Raw genomic sequence first — 19607 nt, 5'->3', positions numbered from 1 at the left:
AGACATTCAGGAAATGCCTAACTTAGTCATGCTTCCCACCAGAGTCAGGAAAGCTTTGAGATGTCTGAGAATGTGTTTCGGTCCCTTAGGTCACGTGCACTCTCACCTGAGACACCCGCACAACTGGGTGTGGCTCACCGCAGCCCAGATTTTTGGACTGCTCTTCGCCTCTTGCCAACCGGAGGCACTTATCAGTAAATGGAATGTCAAAAAAACTAAGAAGAAACTCTCAGAACCTGTAGCAATCAGGTTCCTAACAAGTGACCTTGACCAAAAGGTAAGTTTTCTCTAAGATCTTTTCTTTCCCTCATGATCTGTGTGAGATGCTCGTTCTGGTTCATGTGACTTTCTTGGACTTGGCCCTTGGGAGAAACTCTTCCATCCACAACTTGATGTACATGTGGGTCTGAAGGAGTGTTAGTAACTAGAGGGGGGTCACCCTCGAGGCCAAGTTTTTTCAAAGCTGATTTTTAGACTGTCAGTCTAGTCAGACTTTTGCTTATTTAGCATGTTTATCTTCCATTATATATTTACGTTCTTTATCAGTACTAGAGACTAAGATTAATGCTGTCTGTCCTGCCTCCTTCATAACCTTGTTGATGACTAAATGAGATCATGTTCACAAAAGTGTTAGGTAGGGACCATGTTGTTATCTGTCTGTGATTTCATAGGGTCCAGCACAGAGCCTATCTCATAGTGGGAACTCCATAAACATTGAATGAGTGGATGGAAGGGAAGAAAAGAGTGGGGGAAAGTATTTGAATGTTGCAAAGTTGTCTACCAATAATCTAATAGGTTATGATCTGTATCTCCCCAGAGCTTGAAAGTACCCCATGTCCTTAAGTTGAAATGCTCATGGCAGATAGAAGGGAACAGTTAGATAATTTCTGTTCATGAACCTCCCCTTTCCAGATCTACACAGGTGGTCACTCAAAGCAAAATCTCCTACCTTAGTTGTATTATTATGGTTTAAAAACAGTCAGAAATAGCCTTCATTGTGTCTGCCAATGTCCATTTCCTTTTCACAGATGAAAAGTATCTCCCTAGCCTCTTGCCATCAGTTGCATTCCAAATTCTTGGATCAATCTCTAGGAGAGCAGGTAAGTATTATAATCCTCCCAGTTAAATAGGAGAGGTCTGTTCTACCAGTAGTCTAAGAATAGGCTGTCATTTGTTTTTCGTTTTGTTTTTCCCAGTTAAAGCTTGGGGAATTAATGAAATATTAACAAACACTCAAATACATGTTCAATTATGCACATATATCTAATCGACTCTGGGGTCCATATTGGGATTACTCCTGGCTCCGTTTAAAATTCCCAGTAAAGATAATAAATGCACTGGGAGGCTAGCTGTTCATCTTTTTCATCTTCCCTTTTAACATATCTACTCCACATTGCAACTGAAGCTTTGAAGGACATTGATTGTTTTTATACTGAACTGTGGTACTAAATTTCCTTCCCTGTCTCTAGAAGCTGAAGAGAAAGCAATAATGTTCATTATTCTGGGGGTAAGCAAGGTGACATTACTGCAGTGTGGTCTGAGAACCGTCTATCTTTAACAGGAGGCTGATAAATTGTTCCAACAGTAAAAACCTTTATGTATTTTCGTATTATAAAATTTAACCATAAGTAAAATACAGAGAACAAAGCATCTTGTAAATATGCAGTAAATATAAATTGCCCTTGAATAGTTGGTCTTCTGCTCCATTGTATTTTTAATTCTTGATAGAGCAGCTGGGCTGGTAGATGATGTGACACAGATGTGGTGTCTGGATGTGATCAAGGCACTTGACCACATCTCCTGTGAGCCATCATGGACAAGATGAAGTGATGGAGATTAAGGGACAGGGGCACTAAAAACTAGGTGAATGCTGTCTCTAAGAGTGATCTCAGGTGGCATGCCATAAACACTGGTCCTTTTGTCACTTTTTTAAATGAGCATATAACATGCTTCATTATATGGCAGGGTTGAGGAGGGAATGGATGGCTATTTGGTGGATAGCAAAGTGAGGCCAAAGAAAGCATGCCAGGGTGGACAGTGGGTGGGGTCTTACACCTGATCAGTTTTAATAGAGGCTGACAGACCATACAAACTCGGGATAGTGGGGGAAGAGATTTACTAGTACTAACCTACAATGAAAGAAATTATGGATTTTAGTTCACCTTAATCTTAGAGTTAACAGTGTGAAGTGGCTACCACAGAGGTAAAGGCCTCCAAATGTAGGACTGTCTTCGTGGAGGCCTAACTTCCAGAAGAAGGAAATAATAATCTTGGCATTAACTCCTGATGGCCAGGCTAGCCTTGGACAGTGTGTGGTATTCTGAGTACCACATTTGGGGGAACTTTGGGCACACAGCTCCTGTAGCAGAGTAGCCAGGATGGTGAAGGAACTCAAAACCGACTTGGTTTCCTCTTTTACGTATCAGGTGTGAAATACTCAGAGATTTCATTGATGTCACAGTTAGGACTCGATAAATGGGTCCATTATTTTAAGACGAAAATCACCCCCTGTGCTGTTTAACAGAATCAGATGGGATATGAGGGAAAGAGGAGCTTAGTGTATAAGAACTTGGGCTCGAATCCTAAAGACCTTTGAATCCTGGCTAACCACTCACTTTGTCTTTGGGTGAGATTTAGTAACTCTGAGCCTTGGTTTTCTCTCCTAATAATAGGACCTAATAGGGATATTTTAAAGTTGAATTTGAATACTACATACAAAGCAACTAAACCAGACAGTGCTCAGTAAGTGGAAACTGTTCTGTGAAGAACAGATGAAGGAATTTAATGAAATGAGGATGACAGCTCTCTTTAAAAATGTAAATGGATGGCTTAGAATTAGCTTATTTACTCAGTGGGACTTTAAAGAACAGAAGTAAGCCAAATGGATGATAGTTACATGGAAATGGGTTTCAACCCACTCTAAGGAAAACTGAAGAATTATCTCCCCAAAACGGACCAATCATCAGTTTAACAGTGCAATATCCAATTGTTTTTTATTTTCTAATTGTAGAATACCTATTTTAGCTGCTGCTTTACTAAGCCATGTTTATTTCAAAATCAAAGTACAATTCTTACCCCTCCTCTCCCTTTTTTTAAGGTTGTTAAGAATTTGTTGTTCGTAGCCAAAGTCTTGTATTTACTGGAACCTGATTCTGGGGATAAGCAAGGTGACATGAAAGAAGACATGGACGAACAGGAAGTTTCAGGTGATGGCATGGTCAGAGAGGATATAGAAGAACTCAGGGCGTGTGCAGATGAGAAGGAAGAGCACAGCAAGCCAGCCACACTGCTGTGGCTGATCCAGAAGTTGTCCCGGATCGCAAAGCTAGATGCTGCTTATTCACCTAGAAACCCCTTAAAGGTGCGATGCGTGTGCAGAATGACTGAAAGTAGTCTTCATTTTTTTTCAGTATTTTAATGGTATTAGTTATCCTCCCAAGTCCCTAGGAACTTTCAAACCCAAAACTACAGCAATAATCTGCCCTAAAATAGACCTTGTTTTCTAAATTAATTCTCTGGCTACAAGTATGAGAAAAACTTCAAATGAAAAAATGATCTGTACTTTCAGAGAACATGCATCTTGAAGTTTCTCGGAGCTATAGCAATGGATCTTGGAACAGACAAGGTGAAGCCCTATCTCCCAGTGATCATAGCTCCTCTGTTCCGAGAACTGAACAGCACCTATTCGGACCAGGGTAATTCTGTGGTCGCTCTTCTGAATACTTGCACACTAGGATTCCTCACTTCTGAATGCTTCCTTCTTCCTTTCTGTCCTCCCTCTCTGCCAAAGTTTAAGAAAGAAAACTTTCTAGGTATCAAGACAATAGCAAACAAATAAGGCATATTTGTGTTATTTCTGTCTCCTATATGCTGTCTTATGTCTAAGAGTGAATGCTTCTCTCCTAAAAAATGTTTTACTCCTAAACATAGATTAAATATTCACAGAAAACTAATTTGGGTTCTAAACCTTATAGTGCTATGAATATGTACAATTAAATGTCATTATGTTCTCAAAATTTAAAGGCAAAAATATGAAATAGTTTTAAGTATTTTAATTTTTCCTCTTTTTCTTCTTGCCTGGTACTCACTGATCGTTAAGTTTTCTCTTTTGATAATAAGAGGGAATTAGGGGTTGGAAAGAGGAGGTAGAGTGGATGTTAAGAGTTTTAAAATAAAACAAATGAAGTGAATATTTCAGTCCAACTTGAGGGAAAGTTTCCTTCCTCTTAGAGAAGGTCAGGTCGGCTCTAGTTCTCATCAGCCAACACTTACTGAGCACCTAGTATTTGCCTGGCACTGGGAGTTCAACAGTATAAATGGCCCAGTCCCTATCTTCAAGAAACTTGCAATTTAGAACAGGTATCGTGAGCCCTCCTGAAATTGAATGTAGAAGTATGTGGATTATTTACATTTGGGAGCGAGGAGGTAAGGGTGGGAGAACATAGCTTTTCATCAGCTTCTCAAAGGATACTCTGATCCAAAAAAACAGAGGTTACAGCCAGAGCTAAGCCTCTGTGACCCGTGAATTAGAGAGGGCCTAGAGAAATACACTTACCTTTCTTTTTCCCTCACCTGCCCAGAGCCGAGCAAGTTAACGAAGGAAACCAAAAATGTTTCTGTCAAGTTGTCAAATTACTTTAATGTCTTCTGAGTCAGGATTCCACTGGGAAGTTGCTTCATGGTCCATTATCTCTTTTTGCATCCTGGATGAGGTAGTGTCTAGGAGTGCTGTGTCCAGCACTTCTGCTTGTTTTCCAATCTCAGAAACGAAGAGGCTAGTTTTAAATCAGTGTTTAACATTGAAGTGATAAAAGTAATGCCTTGAGAGTTAAAATTTGCGTGTTGTTGATTTGTACATACTCAAATGTGTACTTACCTATGTGTCTGTCTCTTACGATCACCCTGTGTGTGGTTAGATCCTTTGCTGAAGAATCTATCCCAGGAAATCATAGAATTACTGAAAAAGCTGGTTGGGCTCGAGAGCTTTTCATTAGCCTTTGCCTCTGTACAGAAACAAGCTAATGAGAAAAGGGCACTCCGAAAAAAGAGGAAGGCTTTGGAGGTAGGTCTAATGTTTGAAAATATGGCATGTTCACAAGACTTAACCATTTTTAACCAGGGATGTGCACATGCATGTGTGGAACTTACCCAGGGAGGAAAGAGGAATTGGCTGTGTCTGAGAAGTGGGACTTTACAGCTTGAGCTCTAGATTTTCTTTAATGGGCATGTATTGCCATTTGTGATGTTTAAAGGTGAACAAAATGGTCCATTTCTGCATTTGATTTTTATTGGTTTAACATTTACTTTCAAAGTAACATGCCTATTCTTTTTTCAAGTTTGTAACCAATCCTGATATCGCTGCCAAGAAAAAGCTGAAGAAACACAAAAATAAAAGTGAGGCAAAGAAGAGAAAGATAGAGTTCCTGCGTCCAGGATATAAGGCCAAGAGACAAAAGAGCCACAGCCTGAAAGACCTGGCAATGGTGGAGTAAAGTGCTCCTTGTGCTGACGGTGTCTCAGCTTACCCCAGAGCATGAACTTTGCGGTATACCTGCTGATCTGAAATCATAGCAGGTTTTGTTATTTAATTTAAACTCTGGCGTAGGTTGTATATTATACAGTTTAATATAATTGTGCTCATTTTTTAATTAAAATATTTCATACTACTACCGTATCTTCACTGTCTAAAAAGCATGTGACACTAGTGATAAAAAGTTTAAAACATTTTTCTTTTTAAAATTTTAAAATGGCAAGACAACATGTAGAAGAAGTTAGGAATAAAGCAGACAGATGATTTGCAGTACCTTTATGGAGGAGATTATAAAACTTTGTCAAAAAGGCAGTAAGAAAGATCTACAGAAATGGAGAAGTAAAACTGTGTTCATGGGTAGGAAGGGTTCAGTATCATAAGTTGCTAATTCTTCCCAAGTTGGATCTCACTGGTTAGATGCATATCTGAGCAAAATCCCAAAGGAGTTCTCCACATTATCCTAACAAGCTAATTCTAAAATTTATATGGAAGATAGTAAGTTGAGAATAGCCAAGATACTCTTCTTTAAAAAGGAGAACAAGGTGAGGGGCTTGCCCTGTCAGATATGAAAGAAATAAGACAAAAAGTGCAATCTATAGAGGGAACATATGATAAGTTCTACTTCAGTAAAATGAAGAACTTCTACTTACAGAACACACCTGGGGCATGGTATGTACCATATACTGATAAAGGATTAGTAGCTCCAAGCTATGTAATGAATCCCTATGAATCAACAAATAACAGAGTGGAAAAAGTGGCAAAAGAGAGAAATACGCATTGCACAGAGGAAATATAAATGGCCCTTAAACAGTGGCATTTAGCTGATAAGCGATACCAGTTCTTAAAGTTCTATCTCCTGTGCTGGTGATAAGCAGTCACCACCCTGAGAGCCCCTAGTGCCTCCCTGACTGTGTGAGCCCCTAGACCCTGTGTCTCCCCACACCAGAAATTAAAGGATTAGTACCTGAACCAGGAGGGGGTCCTCCTGTATCAGCTCTGTCCAGTTGTTAAATATCTTCCATCACTCCTGTATTCAGCCTTATTAATAATTATGAAATGCAGATTAACATCAGAATGAAATTCCATTTTGAGCCTTTTAGATTAATAAGGCTGAGAATACTAAACGTTGGCAAGTATGGTGGAGAAGAACCCATTTTGGAAAACAACTTGGCATCATCTTCAACCATGTGGTATATTTTACCTCTCTACACTTGATGTGAAAGCAAAAAAATCTTGAGTGGAAGAATATTCTGGAATATTTAGAAGGTTGGGGGGAGGAAGAATCCATCCTACACTTTATAGTATTTAACACTCATAGTTTTCCTGAGAGCTTCCTAAAATTTCTTATTTTACAGACAAGGAATCTGATATTCAGGTGAAATAATTTACCCAAGGGTGATGTAGGCTGTAGGTGGCATAGTCAGCATCAAACCCAGGACTTAAAGCCCATGCTCTTTATTATCTGTAATTACGGGGTTAGAATATTATAGCATATGGCATAAAAATCAAATGTTCAAACATTCATGTACTTCAGCATGTGTTTTCATGTAGTTTGTGTCTCAAACAGGAGTTCTCATACTTCCAGGGGGCTTGTAATGTGCCACAAGGATAAACGTGGGGTACCTTGGAAGGCAGATTCAATTCTACGTGATTTAAAGTGCATGCATTGCTTTTATAAAAAATTTTAAATCAAAAAACAAAAGTTAATACTAAGGCAAAAATGAGAAATATCTCAAGCATATTGAGCACGGCTTTGTTTTAATCAGTAAATATTTATTGAGTGCCTAGTATGTGCCAGGCACACCACACTAGATGCAAGAGATTCTAAGATTAAACAAGATACGGTCCCTGCCCTCAAGGAGCTTACATTCCCACAACTTAAAAGTGCATCTCAGGAATTCTGATAAGAGAATCCCACCGCTCTCAATTGCTCACTTTTTTAATGTGATCACAACACAACCCAACTACCAACCAGAGTTATAAAGTAGAATGTTAAGAGCTAAAAGAAACCTTTGATATTATTTCTCCAAACAAACAAACAAAACTGATGGAGTGGCCCTATATGCCTAGAACTCTTGTGTTCTGATTTCAGGTTCGGTGCTTTTCCCATTTTCTTGCAGGCTTCTTGCAAAACAATACCCAATAGATATCTTATAAATACGAACATTCAAACTCCTATAACATACCTATACAATTGTTTCCTGCTAGACAAGGCCCTTATAATTCATACCTTATGAAAATAACTGTATGCTCTACTTATCCCATCCTGTTCTTTGAGACAAACCAGAGGAAGGAAGATCATCCAAAAGCTGGCCTTTGCTACCAGGTCTGCATGCCAGGCAGCATCTGCCTGTCAGGGCCACATCTCCCCATACTTCTAACTGTCAGGATATTCCTAAACTACTGAGGAGTACTCACATTTGAGTACAAGCCCAGCACTAAATATGTGCCACTGACCAGAAAGGGACCTAAGCATAAAACGTACTATTTTCCTAGCTGACAAATATATATCCTATTTCAACCATAAACATATTCTGAGGCACCATAATGTGCCAGGCACCATACTGGATTCTAGGGATATAAATATGAAAAAGACAGTCTGCCCATCAGGAGTGCCTTGAAAACTATGAAACAATGTTAGTTATATGCTTACTTAGTAACTTTAGGTGCACTGGGAACACCTGTCCCTGGAGGAAGGTCTCCAAAAAGATTTCCAAGAAACCAAATTAGGAATGGTTGCTGAGGAACGAGTAAGAAGAGTTGAAGTCCCATGGGTGAAAAGAGAAAGTCACATTCATTTGAGGTGAAGAACCAAAAGTGAGAGTAGGAGGCCAGAGGCCAACATCTGGAAGGACAATGTCAGGGACAGGAAATGAACCACTAGTGTTCTTGAGACGTGATGGGCACAATGGTATTAAGTTGTCTTTACTGGCATGTAATTTTTAAATGCTGCCTGTCCGACTTAAAAAGAGGAAAAAAATCCCTCCCTCTACCCCCAACTTTAATGATTACTAAGGATTCTATTTACTTCTGTCACTGTGAGCCAATCCTGTGGTAGACTGGTTTGAAAAATTTCTTTAAAAAGTCCCTTACAATATAATTGTTTTTGATAGCCTAGCAGCAATAGGCCTAATTTTTCAAAAGTAGGAATGCTTAATTTCTCCCTGTAGCACTTTTGATTTTGACTTTTCACCAAATTTACATGTCTAATTACAGGTAGATAAAAGGAAAATCAAAGACAGTGAAGACATCCTTTACAATGCTTCTTAAAATAGATCTTTTTAAAAAATTTCCTTTAATGTGGAATTTTCTTTAATGTGTTGTGAATTCCATCAAATGTAACTATTTAAGACTTTTTACTACCTCTACTAGTATGGACAAGTAAATTTACAGACATTATTTTGAATGTACTGTGTCTACTTCAATTAGCATAATTTTATTTAAGGAGTTAGGTTGTGCTGCCAAGTTTGGCATTTTCAGGAATTTATGGTGTAGTTTAAGGGACAAGCTTCTGACCGTGAAGTCACTGTGAGCTCCATTCCCACCTCACTAGCAGGTGACTTTGGGCAAGCCAGCCTATCAGATACCTTAGGTCCACATCCATAAAAATTAAGACATTACACACTGGCCTAGCTACATCACAGGATTCCTGTACAAATTGACTAGGTCTGTATCTGTAAAATTTCCCCAACAACTATAAATACTATAAAATGATAATTACAGATAAGTCAGTGAAGCAAACCTCAAATAATTGCCTCAGCTTCATGCCTATAACCAAAAGCTTTTAAATGAAGCAGCTTAAATAAAGTGGTCATTAAGCAAATGGAAACTATAATTACCCACACTAATTTCCTTGCCTACTGTATGGAGGCTAATCTTTGGAAAAACTTAATTCATTTTAGGGGGGAAAAAATCTGAGTTAAGACATTTATTAGTGTTAACACAAACAAGCTGCAACCACTAATTTAAAAATAGGAGTGTCTTTTTCCTCAATAAGGGTACATTCTTTAATAGGACTGTATCTGAATAAGAATTCCATACAAATAGAATATATACCTTAACACAAGAAAGCAAGGAAGGAATATTTTACATTATACAGAACAGACATTCTGTTGGTTCAATCATGATCAGTTACCCTTGCAACCAAATACTTATTTTTTATATTTATTACAAATGTTGCAGTCAGTTCCGTATATGCCAACAGTCATACAGTTTTAACATTTAGTAGTGTGAAGCACACTTCACTTGTTTCCCAAGGGGTATGTGATGTGGTTTTCGTTTCAGAGGAACAGAAGTGTCTGATTACTGTCTGCTCTTTAATGTTTCAACTAACCTGTTAAGAGAAAATGAATAGTTTCATAAAATTAACTTCAAACTCAGGTACAGAGAATGATCATTTATAATATGAATTTAATACTGGCAATGGATTTCAAAGTACTTTAAATGATGAAGGTTAATAAGATAGTTATATTAGAAGAATGAGGTTATGAACTGTTTCCATGAGAGTCTTTTAGCTTTCACGGTGTCTGTGCTTTGAATGTATAATCAAAAAAGACCACATATGTACTTTACTGGCTGCTACTACTACAGCTAGGACAGATGTGGAAAATTCAGAGATGAAAACCAGTCTCAGTCCTCAAGGAGCTGATGGTCTAATGGGTGGACACAAACCAATTACAAGATAGTGTAACAGGAACAACTGTATCACTGATCCGTGACAAGGACATCTATGTGTGTGGTAAGGCAGTGGGCACGGAGATAGGTCAGGGAAGGTTCTTGAGAAGAGAGCCTTAACATAAGTCCTGAAGGATAAGGAATTGGAGGGCGAGGTGAGGTAGGGAAAAAGCTAGAAAGATAACAGAGACCTGGTTTATCTAACTATAATCAGCAGGTGTGGTTGAAATAAAAGCAGATGTACTACATGAGACCAGTGGAAGAAAAGGCTGAAGGAACTTAACATGATTAACTAATCTGAATTTTATCTTTAAGACTAAGGGGAAATTACACATGAACACAGCTACATGTACACACAAATGCACAAATGGCTTCTAGGAATATGATACTTACCATTCCATTGCCTCATCAAGGCCAGTGCCTTTGGTTGCTGAAGTTTTGAATATTTGCCATTTTCGGTCTTTCAAGGCAGGTAACCCAAGTGAATTCGCCATCTCAGAGGGAGTCATGGCCTGTTCCATGTCCTGCTTATTTGCAAACACCACTAAAATGGCTTTTCTCAGCTCTTCTTCCTAAATAGATAAATAAAATAGAAAATATTTCATTTCCTCTAATCAACTTGCTCCCTTGAGTTTAGGAGGAAATGCCAAAAAATCCATTATTTTAAAAGCGTATTTTCTAAGTATTAATATACAATGTTCACAAAATTATTTGAAATTATAGAGAAGTAAGAAGAAAAGAAACTTCATCCATAATCCTATCTCCTAAACATGATCTGTTTAACATTCTGAGTATTTTCTACTGCTTTATAATTCAGGTATTTACTTATTTAGTAAATACAGTTATACATTTAAGATCACATTTAATGCAGTTCCACACCCTGCTTTAAAAAATAAATTAAATATTAAATCATGGATGTTTTTCCAAAATGGCAAAAAAATTGTTTAGAAAAACTTACGGGCAGATATACTCTACACTATGAATGCATGCACCATGAACTATATAACTGTTTTCCAGCATTAAATTCTTACTAGATTCTTTTCACTCAACTATTAGAGAAACCCAAGTGACAGAGTCTTTACAGAGAAATCTTTGTGTGAATCTCTTATTTCTTTATCACAATTCTCTTAAAAATAGAATCAAAGTATGAAATTTTTTTCAGGCTCTTGTTACATATATTAGTAAACTGCTGTCCAGAAAAGTTGTAACAATTTCAACTCCACAAAGTATATGATTGCCAGTGCCCATTTTCAATGCAGCCTTGGTAGAACTGGAAACTATGTATTTTTCCAAACATAGCATCTCATTATATGCTTAATTATTAGGGTATTAGAAGTGCAAGTATTATCAGCCATATATTTTGCTCCCATAAATTGTAGGTTTATGCCTTTTATTCATTTTTCTATTGATCTGCAAAAGGTATTGACATGATTAAGAACACTAATCCTTAGTCACTGGTTGTAAAACTGTGTCTTGGTTCCCTGTTTTACCCTAACTTGTATTGTTTGGCATTTGAGCTTTGGGGTTTTTTTTTTTGTATTAATATAATTAAATCTATCTTTTTTTCCAATTCTTTGATTTCCAAACCCAGAAATTCTAAACATATTCACAAATTCTTAAAGTGAATTCCATTGTTTATATTTAATTCTTTACTCCGTTTAGAATTTTTGTGTACAAAGGTAAAACAAATTGATTTTGTGCCTGTTTGATGTAAGAGGTCTGACTCATACTCTACATGGACTTTATATCACTAATAAATATTTATTGATTGAATCGATTAAGTTACTTCCTAAAGAATGAATATAACTTATCACATGAAGCAGAAATATATTATAAAATACTAATCCCTTTTGAAGAAATTATTTCTATTTTATTTTCATTTATCATAATGATTCAGCTCTAACAGAAAATTACAGCATCTATAAGTGTCTGGCACACAGTAGGCACTCAATACATAAAGCTACATTTGGCAAATAGAGAAATACTTTGGGTACTGAAAAAAAAATAATGAATACAATTTTTGGTTCTTTCTCCATAAGATTACACAAGTCAAATCCTAATACCACAAATAACCTAACAACAATCTAGCACAACTGAAGAACTGTGAACTGAAATTAATCCATTTCTTTTATGCAATACTTTCTATGATAAAAATCCACTATACCATATGAATTACATCTAAATAAAGCTTTTATGTTAAAAATCTGTTATACCCAAGGCAATTAACCAGTCCCTTAAAATTCATACTTTGAATTTGGCCTAAGAAGCTCTAGTGATAAATATGATGCTATGTTGTAAAAACAACAAACAAAAAAAGCAAAACTTTAGGTCTGCAGTTTGTAACATGGAAGCCACTAAGAAGTTAGTCATCCAAGAAATGAGAAGTCCAAAGTATTCTGAGAATGCTTCTAATTAGGTGGCCTAGAATTTATATTTAAACATTCAATGATGGTTAATTAAGAATTATAGTTTGGGTGGGAAAAGGAAACCTATTCATCTAATTTTCTTGAGCAAAAGCAATTTCATTATTAGTTAATCATTAGTACATTAGAAAAGCTCATTTAACAAATGGAGATTTTTTTTTAATTTTGGGTTATTTAATGCATCCTCTGAATTCAGTCAGTTAGCTAGCCAATAAATTAGCTTATGAACCTCAGTGAATACAATATATTGGGTTTTTAATTAAGAGCTACACACTGTTCCAACACACTAGAGGTACAAAGTAAACTTGAAGAAGTTCACGTATTTTAGAATGAGAGGCATATATAACAAATATATTTTAAAATAAGGAAAGAAATGGTTAAGTGGTACAAAGAATAAAATAGGATAAGGGGTTAGAGGATAACTGAGACCCCTCTCTGAGAAAGAAACATGTGAGATGAAATATGTCAAGAAGGTAGCCACACAAAGACTTGGGGAAAGAGCATTCCAAGCAGGAGGAGCAAATACAAAATGCCCTAAGTCAGCTCTCAGGGATGCAAGCTCGGTGTGTTCAAAGAACAGAAAGATCAGTGTGGCTGAGGTACTGTAAACATGGGGAAGAGTAAAGAATGATAAATCTGGGAGAGGTAAAGGGCCAGAATTGTGCCAGAAACCCAGAAATATGTATTTCTCTGGGAACTTTAATGTTTCTAAAACAAGTATGCTTTCTTATAATTTATATATTTATATTACTTATATAATAAATTTGCTTCCATAAGCTAGCTAATTTATACAACTAGAAATAGACATTTTTAAAAAACCACTTCATAGGAATGACTTAGAATAGTTACTTCAGTTTAGAAAGAGTTCAGCTCTGAATTTTCTGGTAATCAAGGAATCTAGTTTAAAGGAAGTTACAAAGCTGGAATTCTTTTTTTTTTTAATGTTTCCAGCTCTCTCTCCAACAGTATTTTTTAGAATAGAAAGTAATTTGCATAAAAGAAAATAATACTAAAGGAATGGAGAGGGAAAAAATCCCTGCTTTCCTTTTATTCCTGCATGTGACAATAAACAGCGAAAACAGCAAACAAATGTATATGATTTCCCTATGTCTTAATAAAGTTTTCTTACCTCCAACATGGCAACCAACTCTGATTTAGAAATGCCAATTCGGTCACGGTCACAACTGTCTACTACATAAATGACTGCATCTGTGTTTGAATAGTAACATCTCCAGTATGGTCTAAAGACAATTCAGAAAAGGAGAATATGTTACTATCTGAAAAAAAAAGAAACTGACATGTTAATTTATATGCTAGAATTTGGCAGTGATGGGTGGGTGGGGTGTTACTTGCCAATCCTTCCCCACCCATCTTAGACTCAATACCATAATGATTCATTGTTTCTGAAGGATATTTATCATATCCCTCAGATACGGTAAGTGGAAAGAATGTTGATAAACATAAATCACAGAATCAAGGAGCTTCACAATGAGTTCAGACTATATAAATACATTTACAGCCTATAAAATCACTAAATGTACTGATAATAAAAGTTTTACACAGATCTGACTGTTACATCTTATAAATCTTCAAGTAGAAGCTCCTTAAGAGGAATGGGTTCTTAAAACTTTTTTTAATATGATGTTATATAATAGATATTAAATTGATCACTGAAGACAAGAAGTAGAAATGGCTAAAATTAGACTCAAAAGTAGTTCAAGAAATAAAGTGAGTTAAAAGGCAGCAGGATGTTTGGGGAATGCACTCTGATCTTCTAAAACGGTAAGTACCCTAGTAAGCAATCACTGTCACTAAACATTCACAGTTGCCAGGTCAGGCACAGAATGCTGAGCAGGGAACCTGAGTTCCAGGGGGCATCTATGTTCACATTGGCCCTAAATGGTGGGCCCAAAAGGTATTTTTATGAAATCCAAAACAGTCTGTTCTCACAGAAGAAGGGACTGACAAGAACTAAATGGATGATCTTTTTTATTTAAAAACTACTGAAGTAATTAGGTCTTGAGATTTTCATGAAAAGATTTCTCATTTAAGTGGTATCTAAAAAACTGGCTTCCTTAGATTTTAATTTTTTAGTTAAAATCTTTAATTCTCCGATTTTAATTGTGAGAATAAGGCAGTTTTAACTCATCTTAAACTGGGTGGCTCCCATTTAAAGTATAAAAGAAGATATATTTTGGTTTACTGGCTGTTAGCACTGGAAGAGTCAATAAAGATTCAATACCACAAAATAATCTGGCATTTGTACCATACCTGATACTTGTCTGTCCTCCTAAGTCCCAGACTTGGAATTTAAGGTTCTTGTATGTTACTGTCTCAACATTAAATCCAATGGCTGGAAGAGAAATCAAATTAGTAGTATATGTAGACAAGTGCATTCTATCTTCAAAGTATCCAATCTAGCCATGTTTCAGCAATTAATGGTAATTTTTGAATCACATCATTGGTAGAGATATTATTCCATTTAAGATAAAACAGTATGCTGCACTACACACACACACAATTAACAAGATCAGCACCATTTCAGAATATCTAAGAATCCCCAGTCACCTCTGCAAATATAAAACTCTTAACCTCAATGGAAATCCTATAATGTTAAACTTCCCTCATAATATAGGACTGGCATACAAAAATGTTCAGAAAGTTATATTCAGAAAGGACAGCTGTAGCTGCATTCCAAAAAAATGGAATTCTGGTAGGTAGCAAATAAACAGAGAACAAAACCAAGAAAGCCTAGTTCTAAATGTCAGTGGGTAAGGACACAGCAATGGTTGTATACCCCGTTACAGAAGCTGGGTAAAGCTGGCAGTCTCATGGACCCTCTGAAGACTTCCTCAAAGAGCTCATTTGCACTGAGGTCATAGTTGGATGGTCAAAGGGGAGGTGTCCCACCCCTCTGCCCTGCCATCCTTCTTAGATGGAGCTCTGGCACCACACGACTAAGGCAGGATACTACTACTTTCACTGAAAGGAATCTAAAGGAGGGTGAAGACACTGAAAAAATTTAGGAGCTACAGGTACAAAGATTCCTAAGATCTTACAAACTTAAAAAAAGTAAAAAATGACTTTCAGCTATAACTGGATGATTTATTTTTTAGATTTAAGTTTATATTGGTAAATAATGCTTATGAGCATATGGCAAGTATGCCTATTACAACTAAAAAATAAGTATACCATACTAAAACTGAGTTAAAAACTTAAAAGCAAGTTCATATCTCCCTTAGAATCAGGCAGCAGCATAGTAACTATCTTCATCTCAATTAAGAACACTGCTTATACAAGAGTATGGTATAAACTGAATTTGCTGAAATGCAATCCACTGGGCTGTGAGTATTAGAGGGGCCACCAAGACTCAACTGCAGCAGAGATGGGCAATTCTGAGAAGCAAAAACCAATAAAATTCAAATTTACTGAAGGCGGCAAAAAGAAACAACAGATGACACAGGGTTTGCAAAGTTCTTCTTTCATAAAAACAAGCCTTTAAAAAAAAAATCTGGAAATCTAAATACCACTAAATACAGAAATACCTTGCGTGACAGAGTAACTTTAAAGGCATAATTTAAACATTCTTGAGCAAACTCTATGAACTATTAAACTTAGTTTAAATGTATTAATCTTCCCTAAGTAAATTCAGGGCAACACATGAAAAAAGTACAAGTAATTGAACAGTATTCTTATGTAGTAAAACAGGACTGTTGGAGAATATTTTTCTAAGATACCAACTGATTTAAAGGTAAGGTGTTTCTTGGTATTTCTAAGTAAAGATTAATTCAACACTCAGTCTCTTCCAACTCAGATCTTCAAAAATAATACAATTACTTAAGAGAAACAATCTTAATCTAAACAGTAATAAATACAGGGAAAAAAACACTCCACAGGTAATATTACACTTAATATCTAATTCTTTACATAGGTTTTCAAAGTATTTTATATACTTGATTTATTTCCCCTCAAAGCCAATGTGTATTTATTATCTTGATTTTATTGATAAAGATACTGGCTCTCAATGAGATTAGGTGGCTTAACTCGAGCCAACTTTTAAAACAGCTCTAAATAACAAAACTCAGCCATGCAGAGGGTTCCATAAATTACAGTGAATTGCCTGTGAATTTATGGAAAATATCATCAATATTATGCTCATAGTATAAGTTTAGAAACTTATCTATTATCTTATTATATAATTATTTTTTCAGAAATAAAGTTATGTTTGATGGAAAACGGAAAGACCCTATAATTGGTTTATCACACCAACACTTACTAGGAATAGTAGTAACGACTTCTCCAACCTGTAATCTGTACAAAATTGTAGTTTTTCCTGCTCCATCTAATCCCAAAATTAAAATCCTCATTTCCCGGGTTCCAAACAGACTGGAAAAAATGCTTGAGAAAAAGCCACCTTAAAAAAAATAACAAAAATGTATTTCAATATCATTTCATGAACTAGATCCACAAAATATTTGTGTCCTTTGAAAGCTATACCAAATTAAATAACTGTAATATTTTCCATTCGTAGGTGTGTATTTTTGCTCCCAATGAAATATACTATTTGATATCAAACTAGTAATTACTGATTGTTACTAGGTCCTAGATACAGTGTCAGGAAGATATCAAAGATACACACAAAAAGAAGAGAAATACAACCACTGCCCTCATGGAGCTCACTTTCTAATCAAGAGGATATGGATGCCTCAGCATGATATCCTCACTACCCCTGGAAACCAAAGGGCAACTCAGAATGGGAGTGGGACAGAGGTCCTTGAACATGAAAAGCAATTATTATTATCGTACAGCAGCAGTACCATCCTAAGTACCTTCAATCACTGAGAATTCTCTATAAGCGATATAACTAACACAAGAAACTGAAAAGACAAAAATAACAAAAACTATTTTTGATTGAAAACTCATTTAACAAAGTAATAAAGCTACATGCAATGCATTATGAAACATTACCAGAAAGCTTTCTATACACAAGGTATTGTGTAATATAAAAGCACTTGTGAACAGGGTATAGAATGGTGGTGACCAAATGCTGGGGGAGTCGGTGAAATGGGAGATATGTTACACAAAGGGCATAAACTTTCCTTAGAAGATAAAAGATATCATGGTGCTATAATTAACAATAATGCATTGTACACTTGAAATTTGCTAAGAGTAGCTCTCAAAGTGTTCTCATCACACACAAAAAAACGGTAACTGTGAAGTGATGAATGTATTAACACAGCTTGATTGTGGCAATCATTTCACGATGTATACATACATCGAAACATCACATTGTATGCCTTAAATATGTGCAATTTTTGTCATTCAATCTCAATAAAGCTGGAAAAACTGAAATTTAAAAATTATATCCTTTGACTCAGCAGGGCCTCCTAGTAACAGGTTAAGGTGTTGATTCATTTGGATTGTATTTAAATAAAATAACCCCTAGGAGTAAGGGAGGTGGAAATTTAGAATCTTTGTTATTCTTTTTACAATAAAAGAAAGAAGTTGTTTTAAAATAAATTTTTCCCTTAAGGATTACAAAAGGAAGGCAGGCAGGCAGGCAGGCAAGCAAGCACTTTGGCCCTTTCTTACCAAAAGCGACTGGAGATTAAAAGAAAGTCACATTAACAATATATAAAAGTTGATAGAAGTGATGCCACACACAATACCTGGTTATTTTACAAAGAAATGGCAAAATTAAGAGCGGTGAGTCTGGAAAAAATGAACACACCATGGGCTAGAGAATCTCGAAAAACTATAACATAAGGAGTGTGACTAGACAAAATCCTTCCTACTTTTTACAGGTTAAAAAGAGGTGGACGAAAAAAAAACTGAAAAGGTTATGGAAAAAGACAGAGAAGCGCTTGTGATGTTCCAAAGCAAGAAGTAAACTCCCCAAATCGTGGAGGTATTTAAATAACCCAAAGACTTTGCATCATTTAGAGGGTTGTAAACAAATTAAAGAATATGCACTTTCACGTGGGCTCTAGCGGGGAGGGAGGCTTTACCTGATGCTTGTGAAGACAATGTAGTTCCCTCAATTAGCACTCCAAAAATTGAGGTTAAAATGCCATCACTGACCAGTAATGTACCCTATCCATTTCCTTTTCCGTCTTACTCTATTATCTACATAAAAAGTTACAAGCAAGCGGACAAATGCTAAGTTGGCTATAAAACATGAGCAACACCTCCCTTTGGATTTTTAAACTGACGCAGTGCTAGCGACCCTGGGAGAGAATCAAACTTCTCATCTCTCACTCTAGAAACCTTAGCACACCTGAGACTGACACGTTGCCAAGCTTCGCCAAGACCAGCTCCACCCAGCGAGTGGTTCTGGGTCCGAGGGGATGAGGGGAAAGTTCACAGACCTGCGCTGCCCTCACCCCTGACCCCGCCGTGAGGAAGGACAAACGAGTGAGGACAAGGGTTCGAGGTACGGTCCACCCCCAGAGGGAAAGGGCCAAGGTGAGTTAAGTCCTCAGCGACCCGCCCCCCTGAGAAGCTGGCTACTCTGGCTTTCCTGATCCGCCCCCTCTCCTCCTCCCGACCCCAGCCCTGGGCCTCGGCCGCTCGAGCGCGCCCAGGCTCCCTTCTCAGATCCCTCACCCATGATGAACCGCCTGTCCGCCCTTGTCGGTCGTCAGAGAATGGCCCTGGCCTCGGCAATGTCTCCTTTTCGAGCCTCGGCGCCGCCACCTCCGCTCGCCTTGGCCTCCGGCTCGGGGTTTGGCTCTGGCTCCGAGGAGGTTTCCTTGGAAGCTTGGTCAGCCAGCAACTTCCACGTCGGACTCTCGGCGGGGGCGGGAGAGAGGGGCAGTCGCGACTGCGCGCCGGGAACAGCGGCCTGTGCGTCCGCGTCGTCACTTTCGACGCAAGTCCCCGGCCCGCTGAGTGTAGATACTCTGGAAGCCAGAAGAGAAAAAAACTCAAGAACACCACGTCGCTCCTGCCTCTGTTTTCTTGAGTAGGAATGGTTTCCA

General features: G+C 37.2%; 2 protein-coding genes across 3 annotated transcripts in view; one reads left to right on the top strand and one right to left on the bottom strand.

Annotated features, from left to right (window-relative positions):
- Positions 1-5666, top strand: part of UTP20 (UTP20 small subunit processome component) — an 86014-nt gene extending 80348 nt beyond the window's left edge. For both annotated transcript variants that reach the window (XM_045522461.2, XM_010962781.3), the window contains 6 exons: positions 90-277; positions 1029-1100; positions 3098-3361; positions 3569-3695; positions 4917-5062; positions 5337-5666. In XM_045522461.2, coding sequence (XP_045378417.2) covers positions 90-277; positions 1029-1100; positions 3098-3361; positions 3569-3695; positions 4917-5062; positions 5337-5492 — 953 coding nt within the window. In that variant the 3' untranslated portion in view covers positions 5493-5666. The remainder of the gene's footprint in view (positions 1-89; positions 278-1028; positions 1101-3097; positions 3362-3568; positions 3696-4916; positions 5063-5336) is intronic.
- Positions 5667-7271: 1605 nt separating this feature from the next.
- ARL1 (ARF like GTPase 1) lies at positions 7272-19448 on the bottom strand. The gene is made up of 6 exons (XM_010962783.3): positions 19234-19448; positions 16904-17041; positions 14899-14980; positions 13757-13868; positions 10598-10776; positions 7272-9863 (listed from the first exon to the last, which is right to left on the bottom strand). Exons 1-6 carry the CDS (start codon positions 19235-19237, stop codon positions 9833-9835), a joined length of 546 nt encoding a protein of 181 aa, XP_010961085.1. The 5' UTR covers positions 19238-19448; the 3' UTR covers positions 7272-9832.
- Positions 19449-19607: the final 159 nt, after the last annotated feature.

Source organism: Camelus bactrianus, chromosome 12 (assembly GCF_048773025.1).
Source record: "Camelus bactrianus isolate YW-2024 breed Bactrian camel chromosome 12, ASM4877302v1, whole genome shotgun sequence".
NCBI classification, from domain to species: Eukaryota; Metazoa; Chordata; class Mammalia; order Artiodactyla; family Camelidae; genus Camelus; species Camelus bactrianus.
This window is presented reverse-complemented; position numbering and strand designations above follow the sequence as displayed.

What these genes read in the sequence shown, in the direction of transcription:
- ARL1 (XM_010962783.3), bottom strand. An exon ending in AGTTGGTTGCCATGTTGGAG is followed by an intron (nt 10,777 to 13,756) that starts GTAAGAAAACTT and finishes TTATCTATTTAG; the next exon opens with GAAGAAGAGCTGAGAAAAGC. An exon ending in CTTGATGAGGCAATGGAATG is followed by an intron (nt 9,864 to 10,597) that starts GTAAGTATCATA and finishes TTCTCTTAACAG; the next exon opens with GTTAGTTGAAACATTAAAGA.